General features: G+C 40.7%; 1 protein-coding gene across 1 annotated transcript in view; it reads left to right on the top strand.

Annotated features, from left to right (window-relative positions):
• Positions 1-16691, top strand: part of Sntg2 (syntrophin gamma 2) — a 199700-nt gene that overhangs the window by 49821 nt on the left and 133188 nt on the right. Inside the window, exon 2 of the mRNA XM_031356509.1 lies at positions 11426-11563. Coding sequence (XP_031212369.1) covers positions 11426-11563 — 138 coding nt within the window. The remainder of the gene's footprint in view (positions 1-11425; positions 11564-16691) is intronic.

Below are 16691 nucleotides of genomic sequence, written 5' to 3'. Positions count from 1 at the left end.
CTATTTAGTTAATAAGATGATTCCTTATGTCTTTTCAGACATCCTTATTGTTTGTTTGTACTTCTGACATCATACCTCACTGTAGCACCACTATAGTGTGTCCACAGAGCTGTGCCTTTTTTGAACCTGGATAATCATATGTCATTTTCTTGCCTCTGCAGTTACTTTGTAACAGCTCATGTGAAAAGAACACAAAGGACCATGTGTACAGCATATGTGTCCATCACCTACCCTGGGCTTAGGACAGATAGGGGAGTGTTGTTGCTGAAGCATCAGAAGGCAGAGAGATGGTATTAGAGTATTTTCATTTCTAGAGAAAAATTTGAAAGTACAACAAAGAGATACAGCTAAAAACAATCACTAAATATAATTGACTTGACTCAGACATATTTGACTCATTCCAAGAGGGCAGAATAGAAGGTCAGAGTGATGGAGCCTTTCTCATCCAGATGTGCTTACCTCAAAAAACTCAGGTGCCAGACAATCAGTGACCACCCAAAATGAACCTGAAACACTGCCTGCTGAGCTCATTGTCTCATATTGATAATTAAAGCCAGGGATGCACACATAAGGACAAAGTGAGATCAAACTTTTTTAAGTATAATCTTGACAAAGTGAAAGAAACTCCCAAGAGTAGGAAGGCCCAGGAGAGGGGAACCTGTTGAACTGCTTGTTTCAGGGCCAACAAGATGCCTATATAGATTCTGGGGATATTGAGTTTGAGTAAATTGGGGTATGTGTGCCTATAGCCTATGTCTGTCCCCCAGGAGGTGATTACAGGCTGTTCATGTGCTGGTCACCCAGACTGGTGAGTAGTCACATGTTGAAGCCCTTCTCTCCACATCTTTGACTTGTTTATTAGCTGCTGCTGCTGCTGCATCATTGTGCTGGTTCCTGTCAACTCCACTGGCATTGCCAGTCACCAGCCTTGTAGGTGTGCTTGGTCTCCAAGCTTGGATGCATCTTCCTGGCTGTTAATGAAAGTATGGTCATTTTGCTCTCACATTTGCATACCAGTTTAGCTTCACCTTTTCCTTCATTGCCTATACATAGCTAACTCCTGTCAAAAGGAAAGAACAATAGAAGATCCCAACAGGAAACAAGTACCAACCACAAATAATAACAGGTTTTGCCTTAAAGGGCCTTGACAAGAATGGCTCTGATTCAGGGATTTAACCCTACAGTGTTTATAAGAAACAAGCTTCACAAAAAGACCAAACAAAAGACATTCCAGGTCAAAAACCAAGCATGAGGACCATTCCTGGGATTTCACACAGATGAAGCTGGTGGTAGGAAGGAGCTCACTAAGAGAAATGTACAAATAAGCCTGTCATCTCTCCAGGAGTTTAATCTAAAGCCCCAGGTAACCTTAGTAACACGGAGACAATCCTCCTTTCCTGAGTTTGAGAAGAATGCAATCTCATAGAAGGGTTGCTGTGTTCCTTCACTACCTGTCCACTGGGAAGTAGGAACCAGACCTCTTCTTTCATAGCCCCTCTCCTGTCTGGGTTATGGAACAAGTGATTGTTCAGACACCCAAAAGGGAAGCTATTAATAATTATGTTGAAATAGGATATAAATTGGCCTTGTCCCCAGCCACATTGAGGTATAGTGCCCCCAGAGGGGTACTAGTATAACCCATGCAGCCATTTCTTGATGCAAAACAGGAATTAGTCTCTTGTCAAACAGGGGGTGGTGTTTGCTTAATAGTTACCTTCTATGATATGCCTTTCCTTGTGTGATGTTTTCTTGCTATAGATTTGTGCAGTTTCAAAGTCCAAATTATCTGCCAAGAAAATATTTTCATCTCTAAATTTGGCAATACTTTCCAAATCATGAACCTTATAATATATATTTCATATTATCTCAGACTGTTTATTTGAATATATTTAAACAAATTTTATTCTGTCTATTGAAGGCATGTCACATGAGGTTTTAAGATATAACTAGTGAGATGGTTGCTATGAAGCAAGCTGACATACCTACAATCTCATAGGGTAACCCATATGTTTTGTATGAACAGCTGGAATGTACTCACTTACAGAAATCTCAAAGTCATTCTGTTGTAAGCATAGTGTCTATGCTGCCCCTTCTCCACCCAGGCTTGTCTGTCTTTGGACCTTGCCCCGTTTCTTCTGTAGTGCATCTGATAGGTTTATCTCTGTGTTTGATGTATTTATTTTTGAGATTACACACATAAATGAAACAGTGTTACATGTGTATTTCTACTCATACTTAACAAAATGTACCACAATGTCAATGTCTTCCACATGTGTTGGAGAAAATGACAGATTCTCTTTTCTTAATAAGTTAAAATAATTTTCAGGTATGTATAGATATAACCTGAATATTTTATCCATCCATCCATCCATTGATTGAAACAGGTTGTTTTTGCATTTTGAGATGATGCAGCTGTCACTGTGATGTGGTGATTTCATTTAAGACTCAGTGTACAAAGTTTTTTGGGGGGGCGTTGGTTGACTGTCATGGCAGATACATTTTTAGTCTTTTTGAGACTCTCACACTCTTTTCCATAATGACTATACTAACTATATTCTCACACTTTTTACAATTTTTTCCTTTTCACTGTTAGGGATTGAACCTAGCTAGAGTTTTGGGCATGCTAGGCAAATGCTCTAGCACAGAACTAAATCCTCTACCCTCTTCTTTGACTTTGGTACAACTGAGTGAGAGGTGGCATTTCATCCTGATTTTAATTTGCACTTCCCAGGCAAATAATGTTGATCATCTTTCTGCATGCTTCTCTGTCACCCTGTGTCCTCTTTGAAGGAAATATCTATTCAGGGCCTTTGCTTTGTATTTCCTCCATTTATTTGTTTTTAGTGATTAAATTGTAAGAGCTGTATGTGAATTTCATGTTAGTTCCATATTTGTTGTGTATCTTGCATTGTTTCTCAGTCTGTAATTTCCCTTTTCACTGTTTCCTTTTGGGTGTGGAATTGTTTAAGTTTACTATAAGCACATTTATTATTATTTTATTATTATTGTTATTACTATTATTATTACTATATTAACTATGCTGTTGCACTTGGAGGTTGTTTTGTGATACTCCTTCCATTCCCAGACAATTGGATAACATGGTAGATATGTCCATAATCAAGGAGCTCTCATTTCCCGCTATACACTTGGATTCAGTTTCCCAAAAGTTGATGTTGTTAGTGGGAGGATTTTCATTAATGTTTCTATTGAGACAAAGCCCTTGGGTATGCAAACTGCTGATAATTTTTAGATCAAGGAAGGGTGTTGAATTAGAAAATACTTTCTCTGTATCGACTGAGATGATCGTGTGGTTTTTAACTTATGCTATTTAGATACAGTGCATTGAATTACATCTTGTATGCCACGGATGCAGCCTACCTGGCTACAGCATGTGTAGTATTTGATTTATTACTGAGTTTAGTTTGCTGATATTTTGTGGAGGACCCATGCATCAATGTTGAATGCATGTGTAATTCTCTTTTAATGTCGTCAGTCTTGGTGTGAGGAGATACTGGCCTCTGAACTAGGCTTCTAGTGTAGGGGTATTGCCTCCAGACCTATATTTCAGGAGTTTGAGAATGTTGACATTAATTCACCTTTTAATGTTTGATGGAATTCAGAGGGGAAGCCATCTGTTTCTAGGCTCTTCTTAGTTGGGAACATTTCATTACCAGGTCAGTATTCTGTTTATGGTTGTTCTGTTCGAGGCTCCCATGTATGCCCAATTAAATCATATTAAGGTATATTAATCTAGGCATGTATCCATTTCCTCTAGGATACTCAAATTGTTGGTCTGTGTTTGTTCTTAGCCCCTGCTGGTGTTTTTATTTTTGTGGTGTGTGGTGCAATATCTCCACTGCCATTCACTGTCAGCTTCCCTCTGTCATGGGCTCTTGATGGCTTGCTCTCCTCTGTGTGGCTAAAACAAGCATCTGTACTTTTCACTCAGGGTTTGACTCTCCCTCATTTTCTCCTCAGTCTAGAAAAAAGGCTTATTTAATTTTTGAAGAAAATGAAAAAAAAAAACAACTCTTAGATTTATTGTTTTTTTTTCTTCTGAAGTTTATAATTTCTATTTTACTTATTTGTTCTCTTCTTCATTCTTTATATAAACATCAAGTTTGGTTTTTCTGTATCCTGTATCCTTGGAGCATTATTTAAAGACATTTATATTGCCTTTTTCCTCTTAATATAGAGATTTATTACTATGAAAATACGTCTTAAAACTGGTTTGGGCCTGTGAGCCTGTGAGGTGGCTCAGTGGGTTTGGTTGATATCCCTGGGAGGCCTGCCTTTTCCTGAAGAGCCATGGAGGAGGAGTGGATTGTGCTGGGACTGGGGTGGGGGTGGAAGGAGAGGACTGAGGGAAAACTGCAGTTGGGATGCAATATATGAAAGAATTAAAACAACAATAACAACACAAAAAAAGCACCTAACACCACCTTGCTGACCTGAGTTTGATCCCTGGAACCCTAGTAAAGGTAGTAAGAGAGAACTCACTCCACAAACCTGTCCTCTGACTTTCACATATGTACCATAGCAAACAAGTGAACATGCACTTGTAATGATGTGATATGATGAGGTGGTAAGATAGGATGCAACGTGATGACAATTAAAGTGATTTGAGCCATACCCTAGACTTTCCTATCTGCTGTATGTCCCTTGTTTTTGGTCTTATTTTTATATGGTGGCTTTTAAAATGATAATTACTTAAATAGATAATGATGTTGAGGTCACTGTTGGAATGGCCTTCAAATTCCTTGTTGGTTTCAGTCCCCTCAAGGTCACTAATGAGAAGTCTGGCTTGTGCTAAGAAATTCTATTTGATTTGGTATTCCAGTTACTGAAGAATAAATCCTAGAGGTTATAAAAATGCTTAAATGAAATTACACATATAAACAATCTTGTATTATATGTTGTATAGTGGTCAATGACTAAGCTACAGGAATAATGGTTTTTATTATAACAATAAATAGAAACAACTTCATCGGGTGACCAGCTCCTCATTATGTCAGTGCTAACATGAGGCGCTTCATCCTGTACACCCAGTGTTGGTTGGAATACATTTTAATTTTTACCTCATTATATGAATATTCTTTCTGTTTACTTTTTACATGCATATTTTGATTTTGTATGTGTGTGAACTCTATGTATATGTATGTTTGTGCTTATGTCTATAGAAAGCAGAGGGCAACCTCTGATGTCATTCCTCCCATACTATCCATGCTGTCTTTTGAAATAGGGTCTCTCACTGGAACCTGGGACTCTCCAAGTAGTTTAGTCTAGATGGCCAGCAAGCTGCAGCAAACCACCTGGTTCTCCCTCCTAGCTGCTAGATTTTCAAACACATGCCACCATGCCCAACTTTTTACTTGAGTGGTAGGGATCAAACTCAGTTTTAACCTAATTAGTGAACTCCAAGCCAATGAGAGACCCTGTCTCAAAGAAATGGACAAAACACCTGTGAAGATCAGCCTCTGAAGCTTTCCTCTTTCCTCTACATGCAGACTCACACATGTGTGTGCCCACACACATGCTAATTATACACATACACATGCACACACACATAAGATAAAAACCAATTCATCGTGTCAAACACTTAGCAATGTGATGAGAGCTTTTATGTCTTCATAGTAAGGAATGTGCTATGGAGTGAGGCACAGAGATGTTTATGCATCTAACAGTCAGCATGCCAATGTTCTTAAACTACTGCATGCCTCAACCCTGAAATAATGACTTACAGATTTATCTCTGCAACAAAACTGTCACTTTATTGTAAGCTGAATGTTGTGTTTATACAAAACACAGCTCTCACCTCAAGGGGAGCAAGATATTGTTTATGTTGGAGCCAAATATGAGAAATGATGGGCCAGGAACTCGCACTCAGTTTGCCCCAAATACTATGTCCCAATATGGTAACAGGTTCCTGATGTTTTTATAGTTACAGAACATTATAAATCAAGGCAGTTTTCAAACACACTGGGGGAACCATCAAGCAAGCAGGTGAAGCAAGCAAAGCAGGGAAGTCTGCTATGGGTTTCAGATGCTGTCTGATGACATCCTTATCTTTGAGGCTGCGAACCTGCTATTAACCCATCTCAAAATGTTTCACGTGATAGTCAAAGCCTGGTGAGTCAGAAACAGATGTAGACTGTAAAGCCTATGAAGGGGCCTGAAGATAGCCCAGGATGGCTTGGCTCTGGGTTTGCAACATCCCAACTCCTCACAATCACTGTTCTGACCAGCAAATTAGCTTAGTCGTCTTTAATATAAATGTAGCTTGTCCCCAGAAACTTCATCTCACAGCAAGCAAAGGCATGATAGCATATGAGATGTGTAAGGGGGGATTCTGATACTAAGGTCTAGTTCCCTAATTGGTTCTTGATTTGTCAGTAAAGAAGACTGGGAGCCAATTGCTGGGTGGAAGGTACAGATGGGACTTCTAGGTTGCAAGAGGTAAAGGAGATGCAGGGAAAGCAATTTTTTGCCATGGTTTGTAGGAAAAGGGACACAGTAACCATGTAAGACTTTGGGAGCAGCTAGGGCCTGCTGCCTCCACTACAGGCAGGTTGCCAAAGATGTTTGGCAGGGGCTAATTGGGACAAATCACTAAGTTTAGGGCAAGAGGAGAAACAGAGATAATAAAATTGGTAAGGGCCAACATTTCTAGGTGGGAGGTATTTTCGTCCACCAATTGCGCTTAGCAGGTAAGTTAAGGTAACAAGGCTGAGTGCGTGTCTTTCATCCACGGATTCAAAAGGAAGCTGGATTAGGGCGGGTTGAGATCTATCCCAGAGCTAAGCCAGGTGGAACATAGGGAGAGGATGGTAGCGTGACAGCTCGTGGCAAGGCGGTACCGTGTTTTTAAAACTACACGCAACAGAGACAAGTATTGAAGTAGCTGAGAAGTCATTGTCACATCTTCTAATTTACATTTTCCAAAATGTCCACAATGTGGGCAATAGAATTCTTTATTCTGGCTGTAGGCCTGCTCTAAAGCAGTGGCAGCGGCCGTGGAACTGGAAGAGCTGCCGCTGGGGCTGATGGGGAAAATGGCGACGAGCCAGCTCCAGGCTGAGAGTTACAAGTTTTGCCCTTAACACTTTGAGAGTTGCACTTTGTCCTGAGAAGGGACTGTGGCTTGGCTGGAGCTGCACAGCTTGAGGTGGTGAAACAGGTGAGGAACAAGTTGTGTCTTAGAATCTGTTCCTCGGGGTGTTTCCTTCTCACTGCCCAGCTGTTGATAGAAATGGCACTATCATGGGCTTACAGGTGTCAAAGGGCCATTGAAGCACAGAACTCTCAGGCACTTTGTTCGTGGATGTAGCAACTTCAGTAGAAGCATGGAGCCTGTGCACCCAGCTGGAGGAGGGATGGCGGCCCCTTCTCTCTTGATCACTGCTGGATTCCTAGATTCAGATGGATCATTGCTTTCTGGTTAGATTGAGCTTGAATGAGGAGATAAATTTTACACACTATAAACACAGTTGCAATCTGGCTGTAAGGTTGAAATCTGTCAGGACATAGATACGGAGTGGACCTAGAGTGCCTCCCAGATAATTAAATGTCTTGTTAATATCTGATGATAACTAATGGGAGCTCCAGGTCATACATAGGGTCATACATAGGGCCTGGCTGGTACTATCATGGGGCCCATGGCCTGCTGCGTAGTTGGCAGTCTATAGGCATCGCACCCGCAAAAGGGGTTGCTCAGACCTGTTACCTAGGACAGAAATGCCAAGTTCAAGTGCTTGGTACTCAGAAGTATCCACACATGAAGAGAAACAGAAGAAACTGTGGCCCATATGTGGCCCTGGAGTGTGCACACCCTGATAGGCAGCAGCTCATTCACCAGGCTGGCTGCACCATGGGCAAGCAGACTTTACCCACGAGATCTTGACTTCTGGAGAGCTCTCTTAACTGTGTGGATGTGACTAGGGTTTTAGAGTTCTCTGAAACAGTATGTCACCTAAAGCTGCCTCAGGCTTATGCTTCCAAAATGACAACTAAACTAAAATGTAGAGCCTGAGATGGTGACCAGTTGAGTTTCTTTTCCTTTCTGCATTTCAGTAACTATTGGATTTCAAGTTTCTTTCAGCATCTGAGAGGAATTATTAATGCACTTAATGCCAGCAGTGCATTGAAGACATATTCAGTTCTGACTGAACCAGGAAAATCATCTTGTAACTTGTGGCCGTTTCCATACACTGAACAATGGAAAGGCTGTGTGTGCTTCTTTTAATCATGGATGTTCTAGACATCCATGCCCTCTGTCAGAATTACTAAATGCTATTGTGGCAAATACATCCATAAGTGATATACTTCAGAGATATACTCAGAGGCATAAATAAGAAATCTATGGTGTATATACTTTTTCTAAATTCATAGAGGTTTGAGTAACTTAAAATTACTCAAAGGGAAATCAACTTCAACAGGGTATAGTGAACTAGAACCTGGCAGATTTAACTAGGCAGTAGTAAACGGTGCATGCTCAAAACTTACAAATTGTCCTTATTCATATAGACTACCATTTCTAAAAAGCCTATCTTTGTACATTTCGTGTATCTTCACACACAAATTTGCATGTACACACAAATGTGACTTTATTCTGTTATCCATGATCATTTACTGCTAACTCTCTAGGAAGTTAATCTTCAGATATTGTGAGAGTCTCATTTCGTGTTCTTGTATCAGTTTAACAGACTGTTCATTTTCTCTGCTGATTATTATGGCTATCTATACTAACCTATTGTGAGATGTATATTCACATTGTTAGATATGGTATGTTTGTCATAGAAACGTTACATATTTCTGTACAGTGAAGTAATGTATTTTGACTTTTAAGTCAGGCTAACCCAGTACACTACACTGTATACACACACAGAGAGGGAGATGGGGTCCGTGTTGGGGAGCGAGAGAAAGGAAGTGAAAGAGTTTTCTTCCTTGATCTCACTAGGGAGAGGAACATTTTTCTGTCTTAGGCAATAATGACTTCAGCTGCAGGAACCTGAACACAACCTTACACAGAGTAAATAGGGTCCTCTTGGAATGAAGAACTCACTTTCTGCAGATCTCAAGGAAGAAGTAGAGTAGATAGGGGAACCAGGACTCAGGGGACATAACATGTGATGATGTCAAGATCGTATACCTTAAACGCTGACCCTCCAGGAAGTCAAAGTGGGGCTGTGTGGAACTAGTGAGAAGCAGGTGGGCATAGGACTGCAATGCTGGTAGCCCCCAGGGTAACTGAGTGGCTGAAGTGGGAACAAAGACGGACCAGAGGGGACCAAAGCCCACAGAGCAGTACAGAATGTTGCTTTTCCTGTGAGGTGGAGACTCTTGGGTCTTTTTTTTCCCCAAAAGAATGAAGCCATATGGATCAATGTTTAGCAGGCTCCCCTTGTCAAAATAAAGAGTTTCTATGGGCATAGCTGGAACTGGGAGACAGCTAAATGCTCAGAACAACCCTGAGGCCTATGGCTGTAAAGGGTTAGGAGGGTTCCCATATAGAGAACATATACCTTGGACAATGGCACTGTCCACCCCAGGATGGAAAGCCACGGGAGGGATAGGGGTTTGTTTTTATTAGATTTTTAATTCTTTGTTTGTGAATGAGAAAAACTTAAGTTTACTTTAAAGAAGCAGAATAAGGTAACTTTTATTTAGGGGTACTAGTGAAACTGGGAATGGTCCATCTAGTTAAAAGACTGTAGTGGCTGGCTGCCATGGTACAGTGGTAAGAGTCCTGGGTTAGAGTAGGGCAGGGAGAAAGGAGATTCCGTCTCCATCCCACCTGGATTTGGTGCCATCTGTGGCCTCCTCACTACTTTTCATCTAGACCACACTGATGTATTTTCTGAGGATAGCAGGAAGGGTCTGCAGAGGTGCAATAAGGAACACACAGCACATTCCCTGGATGCTGCATCATATTTATGTCAAAGCTCACAATTATCTCTGGCAAGCTAATTGTAGTTGGGTGTAAGTGGATGTTTTCGTAGGAAAAAAAAGTGATTAGAATGAAATTATAGTTTTGACTTAGAAAGCTTAATTATCTCCAAATTGGTTTTTGTCCCTGACTTTTAATTTTTTTGAACATCCGAGGAGCTAGGTTTACTGACGTTACCTGGTTCACATGGTAAAGGAAGGCGGCAGACAGCCCATTTCAGGTCTTTATTGAGTCCTGCTTGATCTCCTTGGCAAACTTCTAAATGGATGGCATATAATATTTAAATGTGTATTCCTCAGTTTCTCTGTAGCTGTGAAAAAAATTATGAAAACACTCACAAGGCAGGAGGATTACACTGAGTCACCACTATATGACAGTGCTGTTGCTTCAGAGCATCTTGGGGACTGGAGCATGTGGATGACATCCTGGCATCAGAAAGCAGAGAAAGAACAGGAAATGGACAGGACTAGATTTTCCTTCTAAAGGCATGCCCTCGGGGAGCCACTTCCTCCAGTGGGGGCATGCCTTCCACAGTCCCATGTCCACAGTAGTCTAACTTCTGGATCCATCAATGAATTCATCAATGAATGAAACCACTGGTCAGCTTGGAGATGGTCTAATCTCATTCTCTAGAAACTCCCTCAGGGGCACTCCAGTCTGTTGGAAGTCTCCTAGGCATTTCTCCATCTAGCCAAGTTAGCCATAGAGATTAAGCATTACAAAATGTACAGTTACATTGTCATAGTCACATGTTGAAGGGCCAGCACCCCTTTCTTTGTCCTTCATCCTAGATCTCTCCTCTGAATTAATTCCAGTTGCTTCCACTCCTGGAGTCTCTGGGCCCAGAGGCTTTATTAACCAGGACAACTCACTAGTATAAGCTACTTGGCTCAATGAATTTGTTGAAAATTAACTTTGCATGTCACTGTGTGCTTGACATATTGACATTACCTGAATTGGTACTGTGCCTTTCCATGTCAGCTTGTCTTCATTAGCATGAGCCCTTTCCTCAGAAGGCAGTCGCCTGGTGTGGCTTTTCTTGGTGGCAGCCCCTGTGCAATGGGCTGCAACTACTGGACAAGTTCTTACAACTTCTTTGTCATTGTTTTGGGTGTTGACCCTGAGGGACACTCAGTATCCTGCAGTTTCCCATCTGGAGCTATCGAGATAGCCCCGCTACCCTGAATGCCTGCTGCAAATGGGGACAAGGAGTGCTCATCCCTTCTGGTCTGAGGATGTGGGCACATCACTCATGAAGACAGAAAAACCCCAAGCAGCATTTTTGTAGGGTACCAAGAAAATGGAGCTTTACAAAGAGATGTGTCTAAGATATATCTGTAAAGAGGTTGAGTTTGTATTGTACATAGAGAGAAATGTGTGCACACAGATTAGCAGGTGGTAGGAAAGGAGGCACCTATTAACTGTCATTGCTTAGGGCTCCTGCACTCACTTGCTCACATCTGTACTCTATATCCACAGACCAAAACTGCTCTGGCCTTGTTGTATGATGAGGGGTTGGAAAATGCCTATGACGTCCGCCTGAAGCTGACCAAAGAGGTGCTGACTATTCAAAAGCAAGATGTCGTCTGCATCGGGGGAGCTCCTCCTGGTGCTAATGTAAGTGCTCCTGCTTCCAGGGCATGAGTCACACCAGTCCACGTCCAGGAGCTCCAGGAAAGGCTTTCAAAACCTACTGTTCATGAAGGTCCCATGGAAAATTTGCATGTTGCAGTTGACCTATCTGCAAGTACCAGCTGATTACATACTATCTTCGTGTTTCTATCTCATTCCTTCTCCACTTTTTATTAACTGTGTGTAGGAGTGGAGGAGGTTTGGTGTACACATGAGTATATGTGTATGTGTGTAGTATACTCACTTGTATGAGTGTGTGGAGGCTAGAGGTTGACATCATGTCTCCTGTTTTGTTTTTTTTTTTTCCTTTTTTCATGAGATAGGATTTCTTACCAAACCCAGAGCACCCCAGTTTGGCTCCACTGACCAGTAAACCCAATGGATCTACCTGTCTCTGCACATTGTTTAGCATGGGCACCTCTGGCTAGGAATGGATTTAAAAAAGAAAAAAATTTGTATCACATATCTTTAATCCCAGCACTTTAGAGGCAGAAGCAGTCATATATTTACTTCTGTGGGTTCAAGGCTAGCCTGGACTACATAGCAAGTTCAAAGCTAGTAAGATGCACAGGGTAAGAACGTATCTAAAAATCCAAAAGAACAAAGAAGTGGAGCTAGCTTTTATTTAACCACTGTATTGTTTGGAATGCAGTGTTCTTCACATAGCCTGAGCATCAAAGTCTGGTGGAACTAGTCATTTACAGGAGATTAGATTATGGGAGTTCTTGCTGCACAGAGCAATCCAGTCTTGGATTCATCACTGTTGTCGAGAGAATTATCAGGACAGAACCCATTGTGGGTCAAGAGGCTGTCATGTGCACCACAAAAATGCAACACCTCATAGCAGGGATGGCAGAGAGCATCAGATCTCCTAGAACTAGAGTTGTAAGCAGTTGTGAGCAGCTACATGGGTGCTGGGAATCAAATCTGTGTCCTCTGCAAGAGCAGCAAGAATTTTTAATCACTGAGCCATCCCTCTAGCCCCAACAGTGATTATTTTTCATAACCTGCTGGCATAGGTTAGCTAATGTTTTATCTGGGATTGTTTTTAACTATGTTTGTAAGTAAAATGGACATAATTTTTTCTGCCATTAGTTTAGAGTGATAATTAAATTTACCCCACCAAATGAATCAGTATTTCTATATTGTTTTTTCAAAAAGCTTCTCTGAAGTAAAGAATATTTTTCCCCGTGCTTTACAAGACTCAGCTGTAATCCCAGGGGCCCAGGTCTGAAGGAAGGATAGGTTAGGATTTCAGTTTCTTTGCTCTCTGTGGGAGATCTGAATGTTCTCTTCATTTTTGACAGTGTTAGCATTTCTTATTTTTTACAGGGGTTTTCAGTTCATCTATGTTTTCCAATGTATTAGTGTTTCATAGTATGTCTTCAGAGTATTGTTTTACTCATTTTTAAATCTGTTCTGTCATTTTAGTTTCTTGTCTGGTTTTGGTTTTATTACATCATTTTTTTTTTGTTCTCACCAGTAGTTAATCTACCTTATTAACCTTTTCCAAAGATGTATCTATATTCAGCTTTGCTTCTGAATTTTCTTTGCTGTAATTTGCAATTTATTTGCATCTTCCTGTAGAGTTATTACTTCCCCCTCTTTAGTGTTTTGTATACCTTTCCAGCTGGTTGCTTTCATTCTCCAGACATGAGTCTTTGGTTGATGGGGAGAGAGCTTGACAAGTGATTGCTGTATAGCTTCGTGGGTACCATGCGATGCTTGAGATCTTTCAACACTGTGTATTGACCAACTTGGGATACTTAAGTTATCCTTCATCTTCACCATTTCTTTGTGAAAAGATCATTCAAAATCCTTGCTTCCAGCTCCTGTAGCTTTACTGTATTTTTGGTCCAAAACCTTTATATGTTGTTGATCCTTCAGAATTTATTGAAGCTGCCTTTGTGCCCTAATTTATGAGTATTTCTGTGAACATTCTACATCTAACCCAAAAAAGGTGTATTTTCTGTGAGCTATAAAATTGCATATTTGTGTGTCGCAATACATTTATTATTTTCAAGCTTATTAAACATGTTCAAATTTCCTATACAGCTAATAAGTTTGTCAACTTGCTCTATAAAATTATGAAGGGAATCTATTTAAAATATTCAAATAAAAATGTTTTATTTATTTATTTATTTATTTATAAAAAAAGTCTTCCTTAATGATTGAAAGAATCAAGGCCATACATAGTAAGCAGCCCTGGACAAGAATTGGCCACTGGCAGTATGCAGTTTGGACATCCCACCACAAATGAGCATCCCTCCCTGTCACTCACTCATCAGGGGAGCAGACCAGGAGGGACATTGAAATGTGACAATACTTGCCTCCTGAGAAGCGGATGTGTTCCGTGGGGTTCTGCAGTGAATTCTCAAACTGTTTCATGCCCCTCCCATGGTGTATTATGAAGTGACCTTTAGAAGAGATTGCACTTAGGTTCAGCCCAGCCCTCTGCTAGCAATCAACAGGCACTCAGACCTTGGCATTTACTTCTGACTATTAATGTGTTGAGACAGGGCTGTCTTCTACGACATAGGTAATTCTTGCACTTTATACATCTTTTCAGTAAGCACAAAAGTGGTCTTGAAGTGCTAGAAGCTGCTTTCCTATAATATTATTTCTTACCTTCTATGACCCTCACTTCTTAACTTCCAAACTAAGTTTTGTTATGGTTTCAAACTGTTTTCAGGTCTGTGTATCTAAGCTCCTGCCTTGAGTCCCAACCCTGATTTCCCTGGATGATGAACTGTGATGTTGGAACTGCAAGCTAAAATAAACATTCCCCCCACCCAGTTAATTTTGATCATGGTGTTTGATCACAATACAATCTCTTAACTAAGACTTTTTTCCTAATAAGGGATGCTTCATTATTACAACAAGTTCTGTTTTATCAGATTTATTAAGAAACAAATTACAAATAAAATCACATATATTTAGATGTACAATGTGCTGATTTGACACATATATTTTGTGAAATGACTGCTTTAATTAAGCTAATATGTGTTATTTTGTGTATTTACATTGTGTGTATATGTATACATGCATGTATGCTCCTGCATGTGTGTGGAGGTCTTAGTGGTATTGGAGTATAAGATCTGGTCTCCTAGGAAACCTCAAGTGTGCAATACAATATTGTGACCTGTCATCCACACATTTTGTAGTCAGATTCCCAGAACTTAACCCTTTTTTTTTGTATTTTATTGAGACAGAGTCTCTCTGTGTCCCAGACTGTCCTCAAACTCTCCCATGTAACCAATGGATGGACACAAACTCCTAACCCTCCTGCCTATATCTTCTAGATGCTAGAATTTCAGACATGTGCCACCACACCTATCTCTATATTGCCTATCTTTTAGCTCACACTTTGTGCCTCGGACCAATATTGTTACACCTGCACCTTGTAACCCAGACACCTGCCATAGATATGAGATCATGCTATATTTTTCTTCTGTGCCTGAACTGCCTCAACAGATTAATAATACTCTGAGGTTCATATATGCTATCACAGATGAGTGCCTTTCCCTCCTGTTCAAGGTTAGCTGGTATTCATTCCACTGTGGTCCGTTCATTCATCCTTGGACACTCAGCTTGTTTTGCGATCATGAATGTTGTAATTAATGCTGTGATGAATGTGATTTAAAACTGTGTGGCTGTTCTCTCTAGCTACAGCATGGCTGACAACACTCTTTGACCCCTCAGATAAGTACTGACCAAGTGTCTGGGATACGAGCCAGGTGCACTTGAATGTGGCCTCGATTAGGAAAGTGAAAATGACCATTCTTACACTAAGGTTTCTAAAATGTAGTCCTTTCCCTGTGTGCTCCAAGAATTCATTGCTTAGACATACGATCTTTGCACAAAATATAATACTGCCAGTTATGATGTTATGTGGGTATTTCCCTCACAGATCTTGGGAAGTGCATTGAGTCTGGTTTTTTTCGGATTCTTTACTTTGAGTTTATCATGTATTTAAGACATAGACTGTTTGGAGGTAATGCATTGAAGCCTCTATACCCTGCTGTTCTGGGAAGCTCTCTTAGGAACACAGACATGTGCCACCACTTCCAGCTAGAACTTAGCCGTCTTATAACAGACACAATCCTTCCTAAAAGTATATTTACAGGCTGATGTGAGATGCTGTAGAAGACATCACACCTGCCAAAAGCCACAGCAGCTTTTCCTTCCAGCTTTCTATGTTATTGTGGTACCCAAATCCCAGGACAAAGCAAGGTCTCCAGGTGTCTTTCCTTGTTCTTCAGCTTCTGTCCTTGCTTTTCAAACATCTTTGGAGTCCTGTAGTCTAAATGTTATTACTTTTCAGCTAAAGTATGATGTTTATGATTCCTATAAAATACTATAGGAAAAGAAATATTTTCTCTGCTTGTTATTGCACCCCAGACATCTCTCCTGTCTTTTCCAATACAGTTCCTGCCTTACCTGTCCCATGTTGAAATGTAGCTGGATAAGATGTTTTTTTCAGTCAATTTAGACCACAGCAAAATGAATGGCCATAATTTCATATGTAAGAGATAAGATTTTGAGTGTTGCTGATTATAAGCGTATTAATATTTTTTTAGCTAGTATTACCGTATTGATTTAAATGTTATCAGCCACCTGTGTTTGGGGGCATAATTTTTCTGGAATGCATACTGATGGCCTCAGTTGGACTAAACTGCAGAGGTCAGTGCTGGGGATCTCCCTTCTGGGGCTGGTATTAGGAGAACAATTCCAAAAGGGGGTCAGTTTCCCCATTTGGAGAATGGACATGGGTATTGTCCACCTGGGGCTCTGTTGTCACAGTAATAATGAGGGTAAGGTAACAAGCCAACCAGCTCTGCAGCAGTGTTGTGTAGAATTCCAGCCTTCAACAAGACCTGGTTTCCCCATGAACCTTGTTTTCCTATGAGCAGAACACTGGTTGAAGGTTGGCTATGGTACTGCCGTTGCAGAGGTTGGAGGGTGCTGAACTGGAAGTTTGTATTAAGAATTGCTTAAGTTCCTCTTTCTCCACATCCTCACCAGCATCTACTGTCACCTGAATTTTTGATCTTAGCCATTCTTACTAGTGTGAGGTGGAATCTCAGGGTTGTTTTGATTTGCATTTCCCTGA

This window comes from Mastomys coucha, unplaced genomic scaffold (genome assembly GCF_008632895.1).
Source record: "Mastomys coucha isolate ucsf_1 unplaced genomic scaffold, UCSF_Mcou_1 pScaffold6, whole genome shotgun sequence".
Lineage (NCBI taxonomy): Eukaryota > Metazoa > Chordata > Mammalia > Rodentia > Muridae > Mastomys > Mastomys coucha.
This window is presented reverse-complemented; position numbering and strand designations above follow the sequence as displayed.